The following is a 27,029-nucleotide window of genomic DNA, read 5'->3' as shown; positions in this document are numbered from 1 at the left end:
TACTCAATTAACCTAGACATTATAAGTTATTTCACAATTATTGAAATTCATAATTTCTACATAAAACCCTAGCTTCAAACTCTTTTACAATTAGGTTTCAAACATTCACTTTCTATTCAATTCTTTCAATAAAATCGGCATATAAACAATTTAAAGCTTTAACTACATGCTAAATAATCATATACTTCCAGAACATATTCATAGCAACTTTCAATTTCATTCATAAAATCAAAAACTAATGAATTTAGTAATAGGACCTAGTTGTAAAAGTCTTAGAAACACAAAAATTACAAGAAAAAGGCAAGGATTAACTCACTTGGTGCAAAAATTATGAAATACCAGCTTGAATAAACCCTTAGGACGTTTTTGGCTGATGATAATGAAGAAAATATGAAGAGAATTCTAGATATTACAAGTTGGTCCCATTTTTATTTTAGTAAATTTTGTTATTTTCCCATTTTGCCCTTATTTCACCAATTCTCCAAATTTTTCTCAGCTTATGCCGGCCAAAATATCTCCTTTTGGGCTTATTTGCAATTTATATCCCTCCTCATTTAACAATTGAGCTATTTAATCCTTCTAGTAACTTTTACACCCTTTTCAATTTAGTCCTTTTTACTTAATTAACTACCCAAACGTAGAAATTTTCTAACGAAATTTTAATACCATATTACTAACGCTTCATAAATATTTATAAAAATATTTCCGACTCGATTTTATGAGATTGAGGTCTCGATACCTTGTTTTTACCCAATTTCATCAATAATTTCTTTTTCTAACTAACCACTAAATCGGTAAAATTTTCTATCGATATTTTCATACGATTTTCCTATCATATCAATACTCATGCAAAAATATTAAAATAAACTTATCTTTAAATTAGATTTGTGGTTACGAAACCACTGTTCCGATAACCTTGAATTTAGGCCATTACAATTTTTATTGTGCTTCCTGGCATCTTTAACCTTAAATCATGAACATAGTCTCATAGCAAGCCAAATTCATCCTTATGATTCCCAACCATTTTCTCCTTCACTGTTTTCTTCGCTCTATAACAACAGTCAGTGGTCACATTTACATGCATCTCAGAAGCACATCTTCTTTGAATTTCCCTCAGCTTCATCTTAGGGTGATCCTTGATAGTTGCTTCAAAATGTTGGGCAACCATAGCAGCAGTCACCATTTTGTTCTTAAAACTAACCAAACAATGGTGCTCATCCTAAAAGGTCTTTTTTTGTAAGCATTTCGCAACAGGACTGCAGCTAGCCTTAATTCTCCATGGACAGTTAGGGGAAGCAATGCACCTCACAACAACCCTTTTCGATTCATTCTTAATAAACTTTAGTTGTCTTCTACATTATAGGGAGTACTTTCGAATTGCACTATTAAACTGTTTGCCATCCTTAAACAACATTCCCAGACTAAATTTTCACTTATCATTGTATAAGGGAAACTTGCTCCTTCTTCTCTCACCATCTTCATGTTCTTCACTAAGAGTATGCAAAATTCGGGTAAAACCGAAAAAATTCGGTTAACCGACCGAATTCGGTTAATTGGTCGGTTAACCAAATTTTTTCGGTTGGGGTCCGGTTAATTATTTTTTGATTTTTCGATTAACGGTTAATTTGGTTCGAAACCGATTGGTTAACCGAATTTTTTCAGTTTAACTGAAAAATTAATAAATAAAATTATAATATATAAATAGGCCCACTATTCACCTAAACCCAATCCAAACCCAAGTATCAAACCTAACCCAATTACCCAACCCAACCCAACCCAACCCAATCATAAAAATTACAAATAATTTAATAAATAAAAATAAAATTCAAAGACTTATGTAATGTTTTTAATTATGTAGTGATTTAATTCGGTTAATTCGGGTAATTCAGGTAATTCGAGTAATTCGGTTAATTCAGTTAATTCGGTTAATTTTTAACCAAAAATAAAAAAAACATATAATTTTCGGTTAATTGGTTAATCGATCAATTAACCAAATATTTCGTTCGGTTAATTTTTTGAAAAAATTGCCTTGGTTAACGGTTAAAAATTTTGAAAGGTCGGTTAATTCGATTAATGTTATTTCAGGTCGGTTAATCGGTCGGTTAACCGACTGAACACCTCTATTCTTCACCTTCATCGAACCCAATCAAGCTTCCATGCTTATCTGAGTCCCATACCTTAGTCTCATTCTCATCCTTCTCTCCTCCACTACGTGCAGCAACAACATTATCCAGTCCATCTGATGTTGCAAAATCACCAACATATTCATCAGCAACATTATCCACTCCATCTGATGTTGCAAAATCACCAGCATATTCATCAGCAACAACTTCACTATCATTATCCTCTCCAACAATAGACCCTAAACTAATATGTCCACCACTTTACATACCAATATCATCATCTACCTCAATACCAATAGCAGACACACCCTCCCTATCAACTTGTACCTCTCCTACTTCACCCTCCCTACCAGATTCTACCTTTTCCAGATCACCTTCACTATCAGATTCTACCCCTTCATCATCACCCTTCCCATCAACTTCCACCCCTTCAGCATCACCCTCCTTAGTAGTCAACAGAAAAATTTTATCCACGATTATAGGGTTATCAACCTCATGTTCAACATATAACTCAATCTCCTTAAACTTGACCCAAAAGTCTAACATAGCTATGGTGGAAGTGTCATCATAAATTACCCTTAGATTATTTTGTAACCCTACTGTACCAGGCTCATGAAAATATATTAACATGACATTGTTAAACCCTAACCTAATTTTTACTATTTTACATAATTCAAAATAAGATATTGTGTTTGGGTTCTCTTTAAGCCTAATCACTTCTCCACCTACATATCTAACATATGGGTCCTTTACAAAGTGCCCACCCACATGCAAAATAATATAATATTCATCATCTGATGACATCTACAAAAAAACAGTAACACATTGTGAGCAAAAAACATTAAAAAAACAAACAAAACAGTAACAGGAGTTTACAACTTTAACATCTTTTCTGAGCAAAAACAAATTGCTTTGAATAAACAAACAATTTTCTAAGCAAAAAACATTAAAAAGAACAAAACTCACTACCTACATCGGGACCACTTCTTTGAATACCATACAAAAAAGTAACACATGTCTACAATTTTAACATCTTTTTGCTTGGGTAACAGAAATCAACATCACCGGGACCACTGTCGCATCACAAATCAACAAAACAAACCCTACATTGTGGCACTAAAATTGCAATAATAAATCATAATTAACCATATACAATTTTGAAAATAGTTTTATCAACAACATCGGGATTACTATCGCATCAAAAATCGACAAAACAAACCCTACAGTGTGGCACTGAAATTGCAATAATAAATCACAAATAACCAACAAATCAAACCAAAAATGGAATTTATTTTCCCAACAAACCAAATAAGAAAGCACCTACCTTTCGATTTTGGGTTACAGAAGCTGCTCACGATTGTTGAAGCTTTTTCGTTTTTAATAGTTTTAGGGATTCAATGATTTGATTCGTAAAAGTTTTAGGGATTTTAAGAATATTTTGAAATGCTATCGATTTAGGGATTTCAAAATTTAGGAATTTGAAGATTTTAAGGATTCATGAAGATTTCAAAGGTTAGGGATTTAGGGAATTTCACTATTTAGGAATTTTAGAAGTTGGGAAAAGAGTATCGAATTTGGGGGTTTGAGGATTTAAGGTTTTTTATTTTATGATTATTAAATTTGTTTAATTTTTTCCATGTCAGCTTATTTATTTTAATGTCAGCCACGTCATCAGTCACCTAGAACGTCATGTAGACCAATTTTTTGACCGGTTGTTGATTAACGGTCAACTAACGGTTACCGTTTCAACTGGGTTGATGTCTGAAAATTCTGTTACGTGAAGGGCTGATTTTAGAAAAAAAATAAGGTTAGGGGCATATATTCAAAAGCCCCAAAGGTTGAGGGTTTTTTTTGCAATTATGCCTTGAAGTTACTATAACGAATCTTATCTTACTGAAGTTGCAGTGGAGCAAGATGAAACTACAAATTCTATATCCTTGAAGTTGCAGTGGATCGAATTGAAGATACAATTCTTATACCCCTGAAGTTGCAGTGGGTCGGAATGAAATTACAATGACAAATCTTATTTCCTTGAAGTTGCAGTGGAATAAGATGAAGCTACAAATCCTATATCCCTGAAGTTGCAGTAGATCAGATTAAAGATACAATTCCTATACCCTTGAAGTTGCAATGGGTTGGAATGAAATTACAATGGTGAATCCTATCTCTCGAAAGTTGCAGTGGAGCAATATGAAGCTACAAATCCTATATCCTTAAAGTTGCAGTGGATCGGATTAAATATACAATTCCTATACCCCTGAAGTTGCAGTGGGTCAGAATGAAATTATAATGGTGAATCTTATCTTCCTGAAGTTGCAGTGGAACAAGATAAAGATACAAATCCAATACCCATAAAGTTACAGTGGGTTAGATTGAAGTTACCATGGCGAATCTTATCTCTTTAAGGATGCAGTGGAGCAAAATGAAGCTACAAATATTACATCCCTAAAATTGCAGTAGAATGGATTGAAACTACAATAACAAATATTATCTCCCTAAGGATGCAGTGAAGCAAAATGAAACTAAAAATATTATATCCCTGAAATTGCAGTACAATGGATTGAAACTATAACAACAAATCTTATCTCCTTGATGTTGAAATGGAGCAAGTTGAAACTGTAACACTAAATCTTGCCTTCCTAAAGTTGTAGCGAAGTAGATACGGTGAAGTAGAATAACCAATAGACTGAAGGAGTGGGAGAAGCACCACTGAAGTCGAGATTCAGCGGGACCGGACAAAATTGGTCCTCTTTTAAGGTTTTTGCTCCTTTCCCGTTACACGACAACAAGTAAAGAGGGGCAGCTGTAGTGGCCCAAATTCATCCGGCCCAGACAAAACAAAAACCAAAAAATAATATTAAAATCACAGTCTATTTACAAAAAAAAAAAAACCAGATTGGCCCAAATTACAATCCCAAACCTAAACTACCCTAACTCAAACCTACTAAACCCAATAACCCAGTAGCCCAAAAGCCCAAAACTTAAAAAATTTTCAAAAACCCTAGCTCCTTTTGGCACCGCAACCTCACCTTGTCAGCAGGCTTACCGTCTAACACCCCCTTGCCACCACTATCTACAAAACAACAGAGAAACAGAAGCAAAAAGCAAAAGCAGAGAAAAGAAAACAAAAAAACAAAAAGAATATACCTTGTAATATATCTGGCTATAAAAGCCAAAATCATCTTGTAACATAAAGAAAAAAAGAAGAAGAAATAAAATACAAAAAAACGAAGTTAAAAAAAAAAGGTAATTTATTTTATTTGCTTTTTTATTTCAAAAAAATAAGAATAAAAACAAAGTTTAAACTTTTACCTGTTAAGAGCCGTTGTCGAGAACCACCTTCGATTTGAGAAGCCTCGAAACCCTTTGGGTTTCCGTTGAGGGCCTCGCCGGAGAGGGAGGAAAGCGAATGATTTCTTTTTCCTTTTTCTATTTTTCGTTGATCCCAGCCTTTTTTGGGTGTTTTATCCCTAGATCTAACTCTAGGGTTTCGAAAGGATTTAAAAAATGGGTCTTTTTTAATTTTTCGACCATCGTAGGTGGTAGTCGCCGGTGCCAATAACCAGTGGCCGCAGCGGTGCACGGTGACATTGTAGCCGGAAGGTGAGAGGAGATTTTAGAGAAAAAAGAAGAAAAAGGGAATCTTTTTTTTTTAAAGGAATGAAACCAAATGATTTTTTGGGCATTTTTTAATTTATATAGCCCCCTAAAATGACATCGTTTTGGGCTTGGCTTCAGACCCCCAAAACGACGTCGTTTTGGCCCAACCCAAAAATTCGACCCAAATACCCCATAGGATCCGCGCGTTTTTGCATGGAAGGGCTAATTACCATTTTGGTCCTTCCATTTTTTATCCTTTTTAATTTTGTCTTATTCCTTTTTATTTGTTTTAATTTTTACCCCATAATTTTAGTTTCTTTTCAAATCAGTCCCTTGACCCACTGTTGACCTACCAAGGGAATGACACGTATGCTGGATTGGGGGAAATAACACCCTGAGTCCCTGTACTTTTTATTTTGTTTTTGATTTAATCATTTGTTTGCTTTTTTGTTTTTTAAATTTATGCTTAGAATTTCTTTTAGCTTTCAATTTAGTCCTTTGCCTATTTTTTTTTGTTATTTTATTATTTTATTATTTCCAACACTTTTATTTTATGATTATTTATATTTTTCCTCTCTAAATTATGGAATTTTATTTACATGCTTGAGTAGTTATTTTTTATTTTAGTTTTATTTTGTCATTAGATATGGTTATTAATACTATTATTATCATGATCATGTTATAATCATTTACTTTTTACCCTCATTACCTTTACTACAATCATTTTATTCTTTTATTATTATTTCATTATAACGTTATTTCATTTGTACCTATGTAGCTATTTTATTTTTTGCCATTATTTTATTGTATATTATGCTTACATACACTCGTTCATTTGGTACTAAACTCAAACAAATTAATCGCACATCACATTAAATGTTATATTCGCTTTTACCTGACACATAAGAAATCATTAAAATCGAGGCAATGTTCTTTATTTAGGGATTCGAGAAGTTGTGCCCTAACTTACGAGGTTCGACTTTCTTTTTTAACCTAAATAATCAAACATCCTTTTTTTAAATTGAATACACGTAGGACTTACGTAATAATCAAACGGTAAGCATTCTTATTTTCGAGAATTCGAGATTTTGTACCCCAATTTACGAGACATGATTTACCGTCTTGATCTATCCGAAATGTGAAAACTTCCTCATTAAAAATTCAATTTAGGTAGGGATTTTTTCAATACCATCAAATAACATCGCGCGAAAGGAATTGCATTTTAAATTCTCTTCGAATTTTCAATTTTTGATGTTAAGACATTAAGTAATTAACTAGGTACCAATTTTGGGCGTTATGAGGGGGTGCTAATCCTTACTGATACGTAACCGACTCCCGAACCCATTTATTGAATTTTGTAGACCGAAAATTATCGTTTTAGTAAATCTAACATTTTATTAAAATGACCAAGTTTTGAGGTGATTCAATCATACCTAATTAAAAAATATTGGGGGCGACTCCATTTTCATTTTAAATAAAAAGTCGATTTCCAAAAAAGATTCGACACTCTCCATTTGATTGACAAAGCTCGTATTAAGAGTAGGGCCAATGATTTTTTATTTTTTATTATTAATCTTTATAGTATTCTAAGTTGTGGATTCAATCATTATACTTTAATTTAATATTTTTAATTTATTTCGAATTTTAAAATTTTAATTCTAACTAAATAGTAGCAGTTAAATTTTTAAGTTCTACTATTTCTAAAATTTTATGTAGTAAACATATCATCGCAGTATGTAATATCATCATATAAACTAGCTATTTTCACATAATACTAAAAAATTAATATATTTAATGATTTTCGTTTGAGTCCAAAATTCGAACAATATAAGGCCTGAAAAAGATTAAATTTGACAAGATGGACTAAATCCACAACTTTCGCATAACACAAAACTAATATTAGAATTTAACTATTATCGTTTGGATCAAGATTGAAAATCTAAATTTTAAAAATATAAAGATTAAAATTAACCAAATTAAAAAGTAAATGATTGAAATTGAAGAAATTAAAATAAGATACCAAATCCACTGTTTAAGCATGTAATAGGGATTAAGAAAACAGTTTGGCCCTTTTTGCAAAATATTATATTTTTCTTCCCTTAGAGTAGAAACAAAAAAAGAATCCTGGGCTTCGGTGCCTGTATAAAGCATGGATTTATTTTCTCTCATTACTAAGTTCAAGCCCATACATATTGGACCCTTAGAGCCCCTCCCTGGCCGCCATCCTTTCTAAGATTGTCTGTGTCATTTGAGCCCATGTCTAAATATGGGCTCTTCTTCCGTCCAAGTAAAAGGAGCCATTATAAGGATTTTAATTTATTTATTTTTTAAATTTCCACAGACCACTCTATGAATATTTTAGTAAATTTTTTGTAAAATTAATTATTTTTATTTGACTTAAAAAGTATATAAACAAACTAGAAACTGTTGACCCATAAAATTTATTTTTGAGTTTTTTGAAGAGTCAAGTGATAGGCGTTTATATTTTTACTAGTTAAGATTACGAGTTCAATACTTTATCTACCTATAGTTTTATAATATATATGAAAGTAGGAGTTGAAAAAAATATTTAAATTTATGAGAATATATTTTATTGTTAATTATATTACTAAATTTATATTATAATAATTTATTAGTATTATTATGTGGTAACAATGAAAGTAATTAATGAATATGGTAATATATTAATGTGAAATTAATTAATTTGGCCATATCTTTTAAAAATCTACTTAAATAATTACATAATATATTATTAATTAATAAATTTATAATTTATAATATCATTGAATATAATTGGATTAACTAAAAAATAAAACTCAAGTTTTTAAATAATATATTTTTGGTATTTTCAATTGTTTAGGACATTTATGTTTCTTAGTCAACAATAAAGTTTAGTTCCACTAGAAGGAGTTTTATTTTGATGTAATTAGCTAATTTATACAAATGTATCTTAGCAGACCGTTCATTTATTTAATTCAATACAACTCTATGAGTTTCTTTATTTGCAATATATATATATATATATATATTTTATTTTAGTTGTTTTTTTCAAGATTTGTGAGAATATTAACTAAACTTTCTTATAGATTAAGAAATACAAATATTCGGAATAAATAAGTAAAAAATATAAAACCTAATATGTGATCAAGATTAAGCCTTGAAATTGAACCCAATATGATTTATACTCATTAAAACCTAAAATTTGTAATTTTCTGTCGTAATCCCTTCTAAAAATTTTGTTCGCACAATCTTCACTAAAACGATCGTAACTTGAGCTATTAAACTTGAAATTAGGCAATTCAAAGTCCGTTCGAAATTAAGAGATGACTCTTCAATCAATATGATGATATCTCAACCTAAAAATGTCTAGATTCCATTCAAAAACTCATTGTAAGTTGACTGATATTTTAACCTTAAAAATTAACATTAGTTAACAAAATTTATTCGCATCTAAAATTGAGTTTGAATTTTGGTGGTTTTTTAGACATGAGAAATGGGTGAAGTAAAAGTTTGAGCAGAATGATGATGCATTTAAACGAATGGCATCCAAAGGGAGAGGTGAAAACAAAGAAAAATCTTTGAGGTGCCGACTTTAATCACTGCTTTATTGTGAAATTGGCTAAAACATACAATTCTGAAATTAAGAGGGAGTTTGATATGATGGTAAGTCATCATTTTGTTCAAAATTTCAGTATGCTAAAAACTAATCAAATAGTTAGAAATTTAATATTATATTTTGTGACTAAATTATCTTTTTCTTATTTTTTTATTTATTTTCATTATTTTTATGCAATACTTTTCACCTTAAAATCATAAAAATTTAATATTAAATTACTTTAAATACTATTTAAAATTACATATAAAATATTTTAAATTTATTTTCGATTTAATCATATTGAGATAAATATATTAATTTAAAATAAATAGATTAATATTATTAAAGATAAATAGATTAATTTTGTTAAGAGTAAAAATCACTAAAAGGTTAAAACTAACCAAATTTGTATTTTATTTGGTGGGTGTAATTTTAAAATTTATTATCACATTGCTTAGTCTAAAACTTGAGTAACCATTAATACCTTTTAAAGGAACATAGAATCCCTCGTTGATGAATAAAACTTAGAGTTAGTTTAGCATTTTTTTTTTTTGATAAGTGCTTTGGAAAAGTTTGATTTAATATTTAAGTATTTAATATTGCTGTTAAAAAGTGTTTTTGAGAAATAAAATGTCCATTTTAGAGATTGTGTTTAGAGGTGTGCATAGGCCAGACCAGGCTCAACTAAAAATTTAGGCCCGTTTGCTATGCCCGAGTCTTGCCCAAAAATGGGCTTAAAATTTTAATCAAGCCCGACCCGACCCGCTCATATTAATTTTTATATAATTTTAAAATATATATAATGAATCAAAAATACTAAAAACATCAAAATAAATATTTCCCAACAAATTGAAAATAAATTTTAAAAAATATGTATACTTAAATAATACTCAGATAGATGCAACTTAACAAGCAAATGTCTCTAAAATAATAACAAAATTAACAAATGTCTTTAAAATAATAATAAAATTAACAATAAAATAAGTTTTATACAATATCCAAACAATAACAATAAAATAGTAGCAACATAATAGTAAAAGGGTAGCAAAATAGGGAGAAAACAATTAAAAATAATATTAAAAAACAAAAATAAAAGATTTTTTTTGTCCTTTAGTGAATTTGGGTTGGACTCGAGCAAAAAATACCTTACCCGATGCTTGGCCCGTTTTTTAAACGGGCATTATTTTTTATCCAAGCCCATTTTTAGGTATTTTTACCCAAACCCTCCCACATTTCGGACAAGCCTTCGGGTCGGGCCGGGCTGGGTGACCCGACCCATGAACAGGTCTAATTGTGTTATAAAGTAACAAATAAACATTTAAATAATGTTAAAATTAGTTAATATTATGATATTTTAGTAAGAATATAGAAAATATATGAAACATAAATTTTAAATATTTTTTAAGCAAAAAATATTAATTATTTATAAAATTTAATTTAAATATATAAACTATATTTTAAATATTAAAATATAATAAATAAATATTTGTAATTAGATATTAACACATTTGTATAATTTTAAGGAATGTTATTATTATTATTTTTAATTAATGATTTGAAAAGAAAAGAAAATACATTGTGTTTTTGAGAGAAGAAAATGGAGGGATAAAAGTGCTTTTAAGTAAAACTGCTTTTGACTTGAGTTAAAAGTGTTTTCCGAATTGTTAAACACAACTAAAGGGAGCAACAATTAAGCTACGTGTTTTTTAAATTTAGAAAGAAATTAAAATTTTTATATTTTAAAAAAATTACTTATTTAAGAATAATTTTATACAAAAAGAAAATACTTTTTACACTTGTTCAAAAATAGTTACCATTCGGACAGAGAAAGTGAACTTAGCGTACACGTAATTGATCATTTAAGTAGAGGTTTATGCTGTTTTAGCTTGGCTTCGGCTTTCAGCTTCGCCCAATAAAACTCGGAGTTGCCCTATCTCTCGCATTCTAAAATCTCAACTGTACTATTCGAAGGCAGACAAACCCAAATAAAAAAAAGAACAAGAAAGAGAAAACATTGTTTTGATCGAATAATAATGGAATCAATACAAAGCAGAGTGGAGACATGGATCAAGGACCAAAGAGCCAAGATCCTCAAGGTCTCGTGGGGGCCGCTTCAGTGGCGGATGAGGTGGCATTGGCCGCCGTGGAACAACGGCGACATGGAACAGCGCCAGAAACTCCATCAAGAGTACGAAAGGCGAAAGCGCCAACTCCAAGAGCTTTGCCGAGCCGTCAAAGCTGATTCTCTCTCGGATTTGCAGGACATTCTTTGTTGCATGGTCCTCTCCGAGTGCGTTTACAAGGTACAGCAATAATTGCGGCTTTCTCCAATATTTCCCCATCACGCCAATTTTATACACATATATTAAAAGATGTTATGATTTGACAGTTAATTTAAAAATTTTTAAGTTCAAAGGGAGCTAAGTTTTATCCATGTTTAATTACAAAAAGAAACTGCATGTCTTATAATAAATTTTCTATTATTTATGGGAAAAATGTTCTTTTCCACCCCTTTCTTTGTAGAAACCTGCTACTGAGATGATTCGAGCTGTGAACAAATTTAAGGCTGATTTTGGAGGACAAATTGTTTCTATAGAACGCGTACAACCTTCTTCGGATCATGTTCCACACAGGTATTTATTTTTAACTCTATAATCTACACTCCTCGTCTATTACATAGTTGTAAATAATCTTTCATATTAACTCGAGCACAGATGAATGATCTTGTGCTGCAATAGCAAGCTATAATGATGTTGCTGAAGATGATTTAGTTTTTGTACGAATACCATAGTGATTCTTTACATAAAGTCGTAATTTTAATTTAAAATTGTATGCAATGCGGGTATGAAAACATTTTTTTCCTATAAATAATAAATTTAACTGGAATTTTCTCATTACTTGTCAACGATTCAACATGCTTGTGTAGCTTTGGCCCAAATGTGGACAAAAAGGGGTTAAATAGAAAGGTAAGAAGAATAAGAGAGCATCATTAATGAGTTCGAAGGCAGGTGTGTGCATCCATCCTAAATTTAAAAAATGACATATGGTTCATAAGGTGATTAACTTAGCTGGTTGCCTGGTTTTCATTTAGTCTGGATTAGGTCTTTGATGGTACTCCACCATGAAGTACTATTAATCATTTGATGCATGCTTGCCTACGATATAAGTAATTTGGCTTTGTTGGTTCCCTTAATTTTCCTTTGCATCTCTCTCATTGCAGGTATCTGTTAGCAGAAGCAGGCGATACACTATTTGCTTCGTTCATTGGAACCAAGCAGTATAAGTAAGCATGGCTGGTTATAGTTTGACTCATTGTTTCTTTCTTTCAGAAGCTTGATTTTGTTTTGTTTCATTCTTGATTTCTTTAAGAGATGTCATGGCTGATGCGAACATACTTCAAGGTGCTATATTTCATGAGGATGTTGCAGAGGAGATTGGCCGGATTGAATTAACTGAAGCCAACCGAGGCGAGAGACAGAAAGGAAATGAGGAAAATCAGTTCAATCCCTTGGAATCAAAACCTAAACAGATTAAAGATAGGCCTAAACCTGCTGCACATCGGGTTTGATAACAGTTTATTATTCATATATCATTAGATTTTATTTTCTTCTTTTTGTGGTTGATACTTAAGTCTTGAACTTTCTTTCACTGCTCATACTTTTATGTAGTTAGTTGTTGTCTATAACTAAAAATACTTAGAGATTCTGCATAATTTTTCTTTAGTTATATTCATTCCAATTTATAATCTTTAGGGTTTCTTGGCTCGTGCTAAAGGCATACCTGCTTTGGAGTTGTACAGGCTTGCTCAGAAAAAGAAACGGAAACTTGTATTATGCGGACATTCTCTTGGTGGAGCAGTAAGTTTGATGGACTAGTTTTACTTAAGATTTACCTGATGTGTTTTTGTCAGTTAATCTATTTCATACCTTCTCTATGTATGACATAGTAGGTGGCAGCATTGGCTACCCTTGCCATTTTGAGGGTTATTGCTGTATCATCTTCATCAAAAGAAAGTGAAAGGGTTCAGGTCAAGTGTATAACATTTTCCCAACCTGCAGTAGGAAATGCGGCTTTAAGAGAGTGAGTGCTCTCCCCTTTTTTGAAATATTTATCGTGTGGTTTTTTTATTTTTTAATTTTCTCTGAAGCTAATTGTTTGTTCCGTGATGAACAAAATTTCCAGTTATGTTAACAGAAAAGGTTGGCAGCACTATTTCAAGAGTTACTGCATTCCTGAAGATCTTGTACCCCGTCTCCTGTCACCTGCTTATTTCCACCACTATAATGCACAAAGTTTATTGATGCCCTCTGGCATGGAAAATAACAGTTTACCAACATCAAAGAATGAACAAGGGTTACAGAAAGGAAAGCCTGAGAGGTTAAAAGATAATGAAGGGGAGCAATTGGTTATAGGGGTAGGCCCTGTCCAGGGGCCCTTTTGGAGACTTTCAAGGCTTGTTCCATTAGAAGGAGTTAGAAGACAATTCAAAAAATACAGCAGAAAGCAAATCGACCCCATAGAGCCATCTGCAACTGACTCTAAAACTGCATCTTCCATTGAGGATGTAGTTGTTGGACCACAGTCTCTTGAAATTCAAGAGGGTACTGATGGCATCTCTCTTAAACCAATTGCCAACACCGATAATTGTGAGTCAGACACGGGATCTGGAAAGTTGACCGATAAAAACAATGGTAGTGGAGACAACAAGAGATGGCATAGTGTGCCTTCTTTACCTTCATATGTACCATTTGGACAGGTACATATTATGAAGGAATACTTCTTAGTTCATTCATTTGTTTGTATTTCAATTAACTTAAAGCTACACATGCATGAAGGTGGAAAATGTTGATAATAGTTTGTCTCTGTTGTTTATTTGCTAAGCTTAAGTTAAATAGGAGTTTTGAGATTGTTCGAAAATTTGGATTGTCATCACCAGCTGGTAACAGTTGTTTCATAACTGCTAGTGTCAATAGGCATCTAACTATCTAGTTTCTGTAAACTAGTTCTGATTAAATGATCCTAAGGTCTTGCTTCTGAGGAATTTGGAATTTCATGAAATGTTTAATGAGCTTTCTTACAAGTCAATTTGCCTTGTTGAGATATCTTTGGGGGTTTTGTTTCCCTTTCTGATGGTTGCAATCATTGTCAATTGTCACTGCCCACTCAAATTGGAAAAGTCAGATATAGGTGGTTATTTCAGCGCCATGGCATCAGCCTAAGCTGTTCTCCTAATCATACAGTGCTTAATGGTTGCTACAACCCACAAGTCTGTCATGTTATTATTTCAATTATTTATACAAATGAATTATTAATAAATTCACTCATAACAGCTCTATCTCTTGGAGAATTCGTCTGTGGAATCACTCTCAGGTGCAGAGTACTCAAAGTTGACATCGGTATGAGTTTCTTTTGTTTATGGAGCTTCTGTCTGGGCTTCCTAATGAATATTTCGTATTCTGTACTTCATAAACTAGAGCACCATATTCAATATAGCCATTATTGCTTATGATTTGTGAGATGGGGATGATGTCTTCTTCAACCTCTCATTTTGTTTGCTTTCTTCTGGCAAAGACATGTACAGGTCAGATCTGTGATTGTTGAATTAAGAGAGAGACTTCAATCTCATTCAATGAAGTCATATAGGTCTCGATTTCAAAGGTAATAATAAATTATGCAATAGTTTTAATGCCTGCTGTTGTTTATTTTAATTTTTAGTTCTAAATTCTAATTGCAGTGGTGTATTTCTTTTTCTTCTTTTAAATCAGCTAGCATATTTAGTCCATTACATTGCAGAATTTGATCTTTTATGTTTTGATTTTTTTTCTCTCTCCTTTGATCTATTCTTAGTGACAAAAGCGTAACTGATGCAATGTAATTCTGTCAGAAAGTTGCCAAATAGAGATCAGATTCTAAACAAATTGAAGATATAAACATATCAACTGTTCATGAACTCAACATTGTTGCTTTATATTCCTTTGATGGCGTTAAGTGGTGTTATCCCATGGCTATTAAGTCTTGGGTTTCCCATGGCCTTATATTCAAGTTGAGTCCCTCCATGTATTACATTAGTTTTAGACTAGATGCTTAACATGGTATAACTCCATATTAAATTGATGCTTCTTCTAAGGTTGTCCATACATGGGGCTCTTGTGGAGCTAAACATGAGGGGGAGTGTTAAGTGATGCTATCCCACGGGCATATGGCTGTGTGGTTGGATTTTGGGAACCTTTATTCTATTGAGTATGTCATGGAGATAGAGTTTATTCTTGTCTGGGAAATGCCAGTTGAATAATTCCTCTTGAGGCACCTTTGTTAGTGGATTGCATAAAATAAATGATTTTTTTGGCAGAATTTATGACCTGTGCATGAATGATAATGCTTCATCCTTCTTCGGAATCGAGCAAGTGCAACAGTTTCCACATCTGCAGCAATGGCTTGGCCTTGCAGTTGCAGGTGCTGTAGAGCTTGGGCAAATTGTTGAGTCTCCTATTATTCGTACTGCTACTTCCATCGTGCCTCTTGGTTGGAATGGTATTCCTGGAGAGAAGAATGCAGAACCATTGAAGGTTGATATTTCTGGATTCAGATTGCATCTGTGCACACTATTTCATGCTCAAGTAAATGGCAAATGGTATGATTGGACTTATTGGTCATCCTTTTCTTGTTTCTAATTTTGTTTATATATTTTTTTATGTCCATAGTATGGTTAGATGTAGTCATAATTCTTAAGGATTCTCATTGGAAAGGGATTAATGACAAAACAACTGAACTCAATGCACTTTAGTGTTCAATCCTTTTTTTAATACAGTTTAGCAAAATAATACATGCTGCTGGACAACATCCGTCATTCAAACAAATGCATGTAAAAACATGGTATTTTGGTCTACATTTTATATGCTCAAAGTTGCACCAATCTCTTTCACTTTCCTTGGCGTGTGACAAGCACTTTGACATGATATTGGTTCTTATTTAGGTGTTCAACTACTGTGGAATCATTTCCTTCAGCACCAGTTTACTCATCTGGGAATGGGGAACCACCAGAATTACAAAAAATAAGAGTCTTAGTAGGGGCTCCCTTGAGGCAACCTCCTAAGCATCAGATAGTAGCAGACACTGTTAATTTCAATCGAGAACATAATATTGTATCATCTCATCAAGAAAAATACATAAGGCCAGATGGTTTGAATGACTTTTTCATATTCTGTACTAGCGATTTTACAACTGCATCGAAGGAGGTTCATGTTAGAACTCGTAGGGTACGACTTCTTGGTCTAGAGGTATTCTTCACTTTCAACTTGTAAATTTTGTATTTTTTGTTTTCCAGTACAAACATGGTTTGAATATTTTTTTTATGAGTTACTAGGGTGCTGGTAAGACCTCTCTTTTCAAGGCAATACTTGGTCAAGGCAAATTGTCCGCTATTACCAATATAGAAAATTTACAAGAAGCTGATTTTCGGGATGGCATTGCTGGTGGTTTATGCTACAGTGATTCGCCTGGAGTAAATTTGCAGGTATATTTTTTGTGAGTCTGAGGAATATAATTGAAACTTTTATGATTCAAAGTTTTCTATGCAGTATAGATTTATTTTGTTTGAATATATTTGTGAAGTTCTAGAAGACAATAATGCTTGTACTGTGGGATAGCAAATATTATATCTCACATTGTTGTAGACTTCTGTTCTGCGAATTTATGGTGGAGCTTGGGCGGTACAGCAATTTAACTTATTTATTCTTAAAAAAATTGTTGAATATAAGCTTTAGATTTTTTGGTGCTAAAAAGGATCCTAGCAGTTGAAACCAATCTGTAATTTGAGCTTTATTAAATATTATATTCACCTTTTGGGTCTTTTAAGGAAATTGCGCTAATTTATTTAGCTTTGGATTTTTGCATGTTGTAGGAGCTAGCCATGGAGGCTTCTCGGTTCAAAGATGAACTATGGAGGGGAATCCGCGACCTTAGTAAGAAGACTGATTTAATTGTTCTTGTGCATAACTTATCCCATAAGATACCTCGATACAATCATCCAGATGCATTACAGCAATATCCAGCCCTTTCACTACTATTAGATGAGGCAAAAGCTCTTGGAATACCTTGGGTCCTTGCAATAACAAACAAATTTTCTGTCAGTGCACATCAGCAGAGAGCTGCAATTAATACGGTTGTTCAGGCATATCAAGCATCTCCAAGCACCGCTGAAGTTATCAATTCTTGTCCATATGTTATGCCTGGTGCTGCCAGTGCTTCATTGCCTTGGGGTGTAATAAGTAGTGAAGATTCTGATGGGAGAATGGGTGTTCAGAAGCTTCTGTCTGCTCCTATTGACCTTGTTAGCCGACCTTTCCAAAGGAAAGATATTGTTTTCCCTGTGGAGCGGGTTAATTCTCTCTGCCATCTTGTCCACCGTGTTCTTCGGAGCCATGAAGAGGCTTCACTGGAGGTACAATCAGAGATTATAAATAGCTCTTAATATGCATAGCTACTAATCAGTTACTCTTTTGCAGGCATTGGAGAGTTTATAAAGAAAAAAAAACATTACAGATTTAGATATGCTTAATCAATTCAGAAACTAGCTGAAAAAGACTGAATGAATAACAAAGCAGAATATATAGTTGCTATGTTGTGATTGATATTGAAACTTTCATGTGGTAGGCATTTGCTTTGATAATATTGAAAATTTTTATGTCTAACTGAATGTGTTGAAAGGCATTTGGGAACATGATTGACCTTTCTAATGTGTGATGTAATAGTGTCTAGAAGAACATAATCCATACAATATGAGATCTATTTGCTTTGTGTATCTGCTGCCCTCGTACTTTTAACCAGACAGCTTAATATTGATGCAGGGAAATATATTCTGTGCCACCTGATTTGGTTCATGAGCTTTTGCAAAGTTACTCCTTATTCCTCATAATCTAGTTGATGTATGTTTGTAGTGCATATAACATGACATCTCAGGATATGACCCAATTCCCTTTTCTTTTAAAGATGTTTATAGATGAATTCCTTGGGTATATGCCCATATGCATTTTTAACAGTTCTATAGGAAACTATGACTGTTATCGGCACATTGGTCAAATATACAGGAAATATAAACATCAACTGACCAATACCTGGATATTTCTGATAGGATGCTATAATGAACTACATGGTTTGGTTTGTTGTTACTTTTGATGAAGATCAGATGGTGATGAATAAATTTTGGGTTTCTTGTTGCATATCAAATTGCAGGAACTTGTTAGAGATACGCTTTCATTGGAGTTGGCACAAGACCATGCTATGGGTGCAATAGATGGGAAGAAGGATTCTCAAGCCAAGGCATTATTCTCTCTTACATCAGCTGCTGTAGGTGCCTCTTTTGGTGCTGGTGTGGGTCTTATCTTGGCTGTTGTAATGGGTGCTGCATCTGCATTGCGAAAACCTTGAAACAACCTTTCGCATTCATATATACAAATATATTATATATATATATGTGATGTTTAAGGCAGCAAGTCCTCTTTGATGTGGGCGCCAGGTGTGTTGTGCTTTCTCCATCAGTGTAAATATTGTTGATTTTACAAGAATTTAACTTTTAAGACGCCATTAGCAGGTAACAAAGTAGGGGTGAGCAATGGTTTAGGGTTACCTACGATTTTTCATGAATCAATGGATTTGAATCAAAATTTAGGTGGTCTTGTGATTTGATGAGTGTTTCATGATTTAAAATTTTTTAGGATCGATACTTTTAGGACCGATCCTGCATGTGGCTATATTTATTAATTCTTATTTGGTTCTTCATTTTACTTGAGATCATTTTATTATTCCTATCATTCTATTAACAGACGTTTAACTTAGTGGCTAATTTACCCATCATTTAGTCACAGTTCAAATTTCAGCATTTGTAATCCCATCATTTAAAGGATTCTGAGTTAGAATTTTGGAACAATTAGTATGAATTTGTGAGAGAAAAGGAAAATGATTTGTCCAATATTGTATGTATATAAAACTTTGTCAACAAATTATGTTCATAGTTACATATAGAATTTAATTTGTTCCTTAAACTGAGATATATATGGTGTCAACAATTTTCTAATAAAACTTAAAAATTGCAAATGGAGAATATTTCTGAAAATAGTTCATAGGAACAAATGCTGACACTAATTAAAATGTAAACTTTAAAAACAAGAAACATAGCTTTATCCTACAGTGCTCTCCTTTTATTATCGTTTCTGGGAACTCTGGGCTAAAATCTGCAAATCCTTTGGGACAGTTTTGTAATCAAGAGGCTATCATAAGTCGCAGTAGCCTGATATACGATAATATCATTTGCTGGCTAAACAAGTCTCTCAAGTTCTTTTGAAAACTGATGTTGCTATTTCTGTGGCAAGGACCCTGACCAAGTCTATGGCCTGGCTCGGTGCACAGGAGCTGTAGGCGGCAAAGACTGTTCGAGTTGTATCCAAGACACATCAAAGCAAATCCGGCAACATTGTCTGAACCAAGGCAATGCGAGGATTTGGTTTGACCATTGCTTTTTACAGTTTAGCAATAAGATGGGTGGAAGAGTTGACAAATTATCATTTGGTATGGACTTTATTAGCTTTGAGAAGGTTGCAGATACTGAAAGTTCTCACAAGGAGATAGAGTTGGTGATGGATAAATTTAGACGTCGTGGATGTGCGAAACTTGAGACCGTAGTGTCAAAGTTTGTCGCTGGTTACAATGGAACAGGGCATGTGGGGCTTATTTCAGAGGGATTATGTTCAATACCCGGCAATTGCTGCTGGAGATCTCTCCATAACTTTTCCAGCAACCTAAAAGGGGGCATATAATACCGCTGATATCATTCTCTTATAATGACCGATTACATTGAACCTGGGAACTAGCATTCTGTGAGATTTGCAAGCCATGTGATCGTTAATTTTCGGTTAATAAATTCTTTAGTTGCATTAACTTGGTGTACCTGGTATCAACAAAGAATGATACATTTCTCCTATGCAGCATTTATATATATCTGTTTACACAAGTTTCTCTTTTTCTGAAACACAAGCAAGTAGGAACTGTTTTATCTGTAGTTTTTATGCACTTCAACACTCCCTCCTTAGTTGTTGGCTTTGCCATGAGTTCTGGTAAAGGGAATAACATCTCTGACATCAGTTAGGCCAGTGGCAAGGAGAACCATCAGGTCGAACCCTAGGCTGAGTCCAGAGTGCTTGACTGTTCCATGCCGGCGAAGATCTAAGTACCATTCGTACTGATCTTTTGATAAGTCGAATTCCTTGATCCTGAATTTAGAAAACCATGGCAGACGAACAAGCTAACTAGTTAGTGTTTCGGTGCTGTCGCCAGTTTTATTTAAATCGAAAATTTCCCAACATATATTTGCCAATTATGCTTACTAGGAGTGAAAATGTATGGTGCAATAAAACAATATACCTTGCATTTAGCATGTCAAATCTCTCCTCATTCTGGCTGCCTATAATCACTGTTCCAATCTGCAAACACATTATCTAGCTTTATAACCATTCTAAACTACCACACTGTTTTGGTGTCAGAAGATATTTGTATTAAGATATTCTTCATCATTTGAGAAAATTTTAGACTTACCTTGGGCACAACCATCTCAAATGCTGCAACTGTTTTTCCATCATCATTCAAGCGTACATAAAATGGCTTAACTGCTTTTGGATAATCATAAATAATTACAGGCCTCCTGTAGTGATCATCAGCCAAGTAACTGCCACCGAGTAAATCGATACAGTAAGAATCACACTAATTGGAAAATAGTTCACGTTCAATTCTTTATCATATTTGCATTGGTACTTCTAGGCTGATACTGAGAGCCACATTATACATACCTTAGATGTTCATCTGTCAAAGGGACACCCCACTGAAGCTGTGTTTCAAAAGCCTTGTCTGTAACCTGTTGTCCAAGAATGAAAAGGTTTTGTCAGATGGAAGTTGCCAAAAGATGATATGTTGGCTTGATAGGAGTTGCATGATATCCAGGTTTACCTTTCTCAAAATTTCAACTGCTTCTCTATAGGAAATCCTGTCATAAGAACTTGATGCCATATATTCAAGACGATGGGCGACAGTCTTGTCGATTCTTTTCAAGACAAACTTCATATCTTCTGAACAGTTATCCAATATCCATCTGCATAGAAATTTGAAACAGTCCTCTGCACATTTCATGGCATCCTGGAAAGTCCAATCAAAGATATCAATGTGATCTTAATATATGAAAAATTCATTCACATATAAGCTGAATAAGAAACAGCTAGAGATATGTAAATCCTCAAAACTACTGAATTTATGTCACCAGAAAAGAAAGGGAGGGGAAATAATTCCACTTTAGAAGGAAACTGCACGTATTTTCTCAATGGAAGATGTGCAACAGTTATTAGGCATACTGCAAATACAGAGTAAGAAAGTTGTGCAGAACAAATTGCTTTTGGCTGAGAAGTTAAAAATTTTAGTTTTTTCTCTCCCAAAAACACTTTTAGTGCTTAATTACTTTTTTACCCCTCTAATAACATAGTACTTTATTTTTTTTGTTGGTGCTTAATTACAAATGTGTTAAAATCATTAATTAAAAATAAAAAAATATTTTTAAAATACTAATTACAAATATTTAATGGTTATATTTAAATATTTAAAATATATTTTATATATTCTAATTAAATTTTATAAATAATTAATATTTATTACTTAAAATATTTAAAATTTATATTTCATATATTAAAATACTAACAAGTTATAATAATTTTTTATATTCTTACTAAAATATAATAATATTAACTAATTTAAATATTATTTAAATGCATATTTGTTACTTGATAATAACGTGTCTAAAATAGACCTTTTATTTCTCAAAAGTACTTTTTGAGAGTAATATTAAACACTCAAATTTTAAACCAAACTTTTCAAAAGCACTTTTCAAAAGCATTGCCAAACTAGCCCTAACTCGAACTACCTAAGGACTTGAAGAAGAGCTGAATGATAATAGAATGGAAATATTTATCTGACAGAACCATGAAATTACATAAGATGCTTGAACCTTGATGATGCAAAGGCTTACCTCTAGTTGTGCAAAGGCCATTTCGGCCTCAACTGTCCACATTTCAGCCACATGCTTTGCGGACACTGTTTTATCAGCTCGAAATCTGGGTCCAAATGAGTAAACATGTCCAAGAGCACATGCATAGCTCTCCAGATGAAGGCGGCCCGAAACAGTTAAATAAATCTGGCGACCAAAGAAATCAGCATTGAAGCTCACTAAGTCAGGCTTCACTGCAGTTACGGGTTTGGATTTTTCTCTTGTTTCAATCTGTTGTGCTAATTCATTTGTTTTCTTCAGGTCCTGAACAGCAGCAGCAAGTGCTTCTCTATTGCTGTCACTTCTCTTGAGTTGTTCAACTAGACTTGATTTCTCCTGTATGGCAGCCTTAACAGTTTCCGGGTTAACACCATCAGCATCACTAACACCGACCGGCGACTCTTTCTTGCTTGTTTCTCCTAGAAGAGTTGTGACCTGAAACTTTTCACTGAACCCTTCAGGGTCTGTAGTTGTCATAATTGGCACTTGCACATGTAAAAATCCACGGTTCTGGAAGAATGTGTGGGATGCGAAATCTAAGGTGTTGCGAATTCGTGCAACGGATGCCACCTGCAACAAAAAATCATAGCAATTAAAGAGTAGCATACTAGCATACTTGGTCTTCTGACAGAATGTTGAGAAAAATAGTAATGTATGCAAAGAATACCGTAGTTGTCCTAGGACGAATATGGGGATAATCCCTTAAAGAATCAAGGGGTAATCTTTTCCTTGACAAAGGATACTTATCTTGCTCTACTGTCCCAACATGAAGAATCTTCTCTACTGTAAGCTCAATGGTTTGTTTTCCAAGTGCTGATGGATTTCCCAATACACCTTGGGCTAATATACATGTTCCAGTTGGTAGAATCTGGCCGGCAGACACTGGAACTATAGCTGAATCTATCACAACCTGAGATTAGCAATTTTCATGATCAAGCAATCTATAAATAATCACTTCAAAGAAACAGAACAAAGCATAATTAGATTTGAGGGTTACCCTCAGACTTGAAACACAAGACCCATCGTTTATATCTAAAAAGAATATGGAAGGAGGAGGTGGTTTAGGGATCAAAGACTCCAACTTTTGTCGAACAGCTGGGGAACTAGCAGAGCCGCCCAAAACCCTGATAATGGTCCTGAAAAACGGGATTCGAGATTGAAGAATTTCCACGCAGTTAACGTCTTTAGTCCCATGAGAAGCAGCAGGGAAAGCATCGGCTGCCGCTGGGGGTGGTGATTGTGGCGGCGGAAGAGGCTCCTTCTTTACCTCCTTGGAAGATTTCACCCACCCTCCAACCACCACTGTGGTACCAATCAGCCCCGTCTCGCCATCACCACTTTCCAATATGGTTTTCAAGGCCACCCGGTTGGTGTACATCGAAGGCATCAAAGGGGAGTTTTTCACCTGGGGTTCTTGAGATTCCATGCTTTATTACAGTAAAAAGAAGAAGAAGCTGAACTAGGAAGGGAATGGAGAGAAGTATGTGAGTAAACAAGGTTTATAAATGGCATGGTAGAGGAGGAGGGTGATGATATATAGAGAGAAAAAGGGTGCTTTTCTTTGAGAAGGAAGAGAATGGGAAGCAAAGGAAAGGGATTGTTTGCCTGCATTGACATAGGTTTTTTTTTTCTTGGGTGTAGATGATAATGGCGAGGCCAAGGGACATAAACAGGAGAGTAAGGCTTGGCGGCAAGGTTAGGTATTCTTCTAATGTTGGGTATCCGCGGGATTTTCACACTCTCCAACTGTTTTACGAACATTAATCAAAGGTTTATTATACTTTTACCATTTTTCTTTTTATTACTTTTTTAATTTATGCTTTTTTTTATTGGTGAATTTAGAGGTGTGCATGGGCCGGGTCGAACTCAACTAAAAATTTAGGCTCGTTTGCTAGGCCTGGCTCTGGCCCAAAAATGGGTCTAAAATTTTACCCAAGCCCAAACCTGATAAAAATGTTAAAACTCGGGCCTGACCCAGCCCGCCCATATTAATTTTTATATTATTTTTATATAATTTTAATATATGTAATACATCAAAAATACTAAAAATATTAAAATAAATATTTCCCAACAAATTTAAAATAAATTTTTAAAAATATATATACTTAAAATAAAATTAAGATAGATGTAACTTAACCACTAATACCTCTAAAATAATAATAAAATTAACAAATGTCTTTAAAATAATAACAAAATTAATAATAAAATAAGTTTTATACAATATCTAAACAACAACAACGAAATAGTAGCAACATAAAAGTAAAATGGTAGCAAAATAGGGAGAAAAATAATAAGAAAATAATATTAAAAAATAAAAAATAGATTTTTTTGTCCTTTAGTGAATTCGGGCCGGGCTCGGGCCAAAAATGCCTTACCCGAGGCCCAACCTGTTTCTTAAACGAGTTTTATTTTTTTGTCCAAGCCCATTTTTTGGGCCTATATTTTTGTCCAAACCCTCTCACATTTCGAGTGGCCCAACCCATGAACAGGTCTAGGTGAATTATAATATTAGACCAAAACCCCAACAACCAACGCAATTAGAACAATCAACATGACTACACAACTCGAGTCTAGATTATACCTGAAACAATGAACACCCTTAATCATCAAACCATCGAGGTTGTTTTAATTTATGCATTAAATTAACTAATATGGAATTATGGATTGTTTCAATTGATTGAGAGCCAGCAAACGACTTCAAGTTATCAATGACCTATAACAAAATTAAATTCTATTAAAATTACATTATTTTTAGGTTTTTCACTTTGACTTTAATTCTTTTTTTTCTACTATTTTAATCCTCAACTTTCAATTTTTAGTTAAAGTGTTTTTTTACAAAATAATTGACTAAACTATTAACATTTTAACAAAACTAATGTAGTCGCTTGCGGCAAACCATATATACTTCATTGCCGATTTAGAATAATTATTTTAACATTTTTATGAACTTTTTTGAAAATTATTGTTATTATTATTTCAAATTTTTATGAAATACTCGCAGATTACCATGTAAGTTATTATGTCATTGCTGTTAAAGTTTTAACATTTTAGTCAATTTCTCCATCTAAAGGAAAACAATGACCAAAATTTGAAGATTGAGAGTCACAGGGATTAAAAAAAGGATCAAAATGACACAAGAAGTAAATATTAGGGGGCTAAATTTATGATTATGGCTTTGTTTTACTATTTCATCTTTATAATTTTAAGGGAGAATATAATTTTTGGCCCCTAAACTTGGCAACTAGGTCCATTTTGGTCCTTAAAATTGACAACTAAATCCATTTTGGTCCCTAAACTTGGATTATATCAATATTTGATGATGTGACTAGTGTTATTGGAACAAGACCGGATCGAATGGATTGAAAATTGATCGGTATAATGGTCTAAACAAAAGGGTTAAATTGATTAACTCGTAAATTACTTGAAATTGGCAAAAACGACAAAAATTGAAAGTTGAACATGTTGAACTAGTTTAATAAATTTTTTATTTTATTTTTTTAGATTTTTTATGAATTTTTAATTATTTATTTAATTCTTGTTGGTCCGACGGTTGAACCAGTCGAATTGATTGAATTGAGAATTGGTGATTTGACCTGTTTAACTACCAACTTGGTTATTAAAACATTGAATGTGACACTCTAAGATTATACCATATCATTGCCTTGAAATTCATATAATTTTTTTAATTTTCTAAGTGATGATATGGCACAACCTCAAAATGTCACTTCATCAAACTTTGATATTTTTCAAATTCATGTCAAAGTAGACATAATTATCAAGTTTAATACCAAAGTCAACTTAATTATCAAATTTAAAAACAAAAATTATATTATCCCTAATTTTAAATAAGCACAAAAAAATTAATTTTGGGAAATATGTAGTGAGTCTCATTGATGGGTTAGTCATGAAACATGACTCGTGCATTTCCCCCAAGGCCCAATACTCCACGCTATCATATCCGACTCTGGTTCTTATTTTCTTCTGTTTATCACTACTGGTTTTTTATAGAGGTGATTCATACAAAGGCATCACATTAAATATGAAGGAGACTTGTTACAAACCTTGGTGTAATGGGGAAATTCTTCTTATGGGAGGAAAAAGAAGCATGGGTCTGATATGGAAGAAGTAGCATGACACGCCACAGTCCACAGGGCAAGCACATGCCTGTCCACTCACCATTTCACTAACCTCGAACATATTGTCGGTTTTGACTTATTGCCTCTCATACGTTCAAAAACACAAGTGAGTAGCCTGGAAGCTTTGTTGATCTGGTTAGGGTTTAAAAGAATTCTATTTTTCCATTTCTTGGGAATTGTAGAGATGCAATATAGTAATTACTGTGGCATAGGACATTGTGGTCCATTATCAATCAGTCTTTTCAATGACAAAAGTTAAATTCTTTCTACAACATTCATCCAGGGATTGCATATGGTCGATGTTCTGGATGCTTCCTTTTTGTGGGAGCTGTTCCATTCATCTTAAGGGCCAAAATAAATTATTTCCTAACTATAAAGTGGGTTTGGATAGGCGATTAAGTGCGGTGTAGTACGTTTAGCTTACTTTTTGTCTTACACTACAGTATCGTTATAGTATCTAATCTCACCGCCACCGCTATTTTTACACTAATCATAGA

The 27,029-nt window shown here is 33.3% G+C and overlaps 2 protein-coding genes across 2 annotated transcripts; one reads left to right on the top strand and one right to left on the bottom strand.

Moving 5' to 3' along the window:
• The first annotated feature begins 11,218 nt into the window (after positions 1 to 11,218).
• On the top strand, positions 11,219 to 19,100 carry LOC105803333 (uncharacterized). Its single transcript, XM_012635457.2, has 14 exons — positions 11,219 to 11,621; positions 11,842 to 11,951; positions 12,539 to 12,601; positions 12,688 to 12,880; positions 13,071 to 13,175; positions 13,268 to 13,398; positions 13,501 to 14,074; positions 14,649 to 14,714; positions 14,900 to 14,976; positions 15,668 to 15,949; positions 16,292 to 16,595; positions 16,682 to 16,831; positions 17,219 to 17,758; positions 18,550 to 19,100. The coding sequence occupies exons 1-14, from the start codon at positions 11,352 to 11,354 to the stop codon at positions 18,742 to 18,744; spliced, it is 3,060 nt and encodes a 1,019-aa protein (XP_012490911.2). The 5' UTR covers positions 11,219 to 11,351; the 3' UTR covers positions 18,745 to 19,100.
• Positions 19,101 to 20,218: 1,118 nt separating this feature from the next.
• On the bottom strand, positions 20,219 to 24,115 carry LOC105803334 (asparagine--tRNA ligase, cytoplasmic 2). Its single transcript, XM_012635458.2, has 8 exons — positions 23,394 to 24,115; positions 23,064 to 23,306; positions 22,379 to 22,966; positions 21,313 to 21,498; positions 21,156 to 21,220; positions 20,905 to 21,034; positions 20,734 to 20,792; positions 20,219 to 20,582 (listed from the first exon to the last, which is right to left on the bottom strand). The coding sequence occupies exons 1-8, from the start codon at positions 23,820 to 23,822 to the stop codon at positions 20,399 to 20,401; spliced, it is 1,884 nt and encodes a 627-aa protein (XP_012490912.1). The 5' UTR covers positions 23,823 to 24,115; the 3' UTR covers positions 20,219 to 20,398.
• Positions 24,116 to 27,029: the final 2,914 nt, after the last annotated feature.

The sequence above is a fragment of the Gossypium raimondii genome, chromosome 11 (assembly GCF_025698545.1).
Source record: "Gossypium raimondii isolate GPD5lz chromosome 11, ASM2569854v1, whole genome shotgun sequence".
In the NCBI taxonomy this organism is placed as follows: Eukaryota; Viridiplantae; Streptophyta; class Magnoliopsida; order Malvales; family Malvaceae; genus Gossypium; species Gossypium raimondii.
Note: the sequence above shows the minus strand (reverse complement) of the source record. Positions and strands in the feature narration are given on the sequence as shown.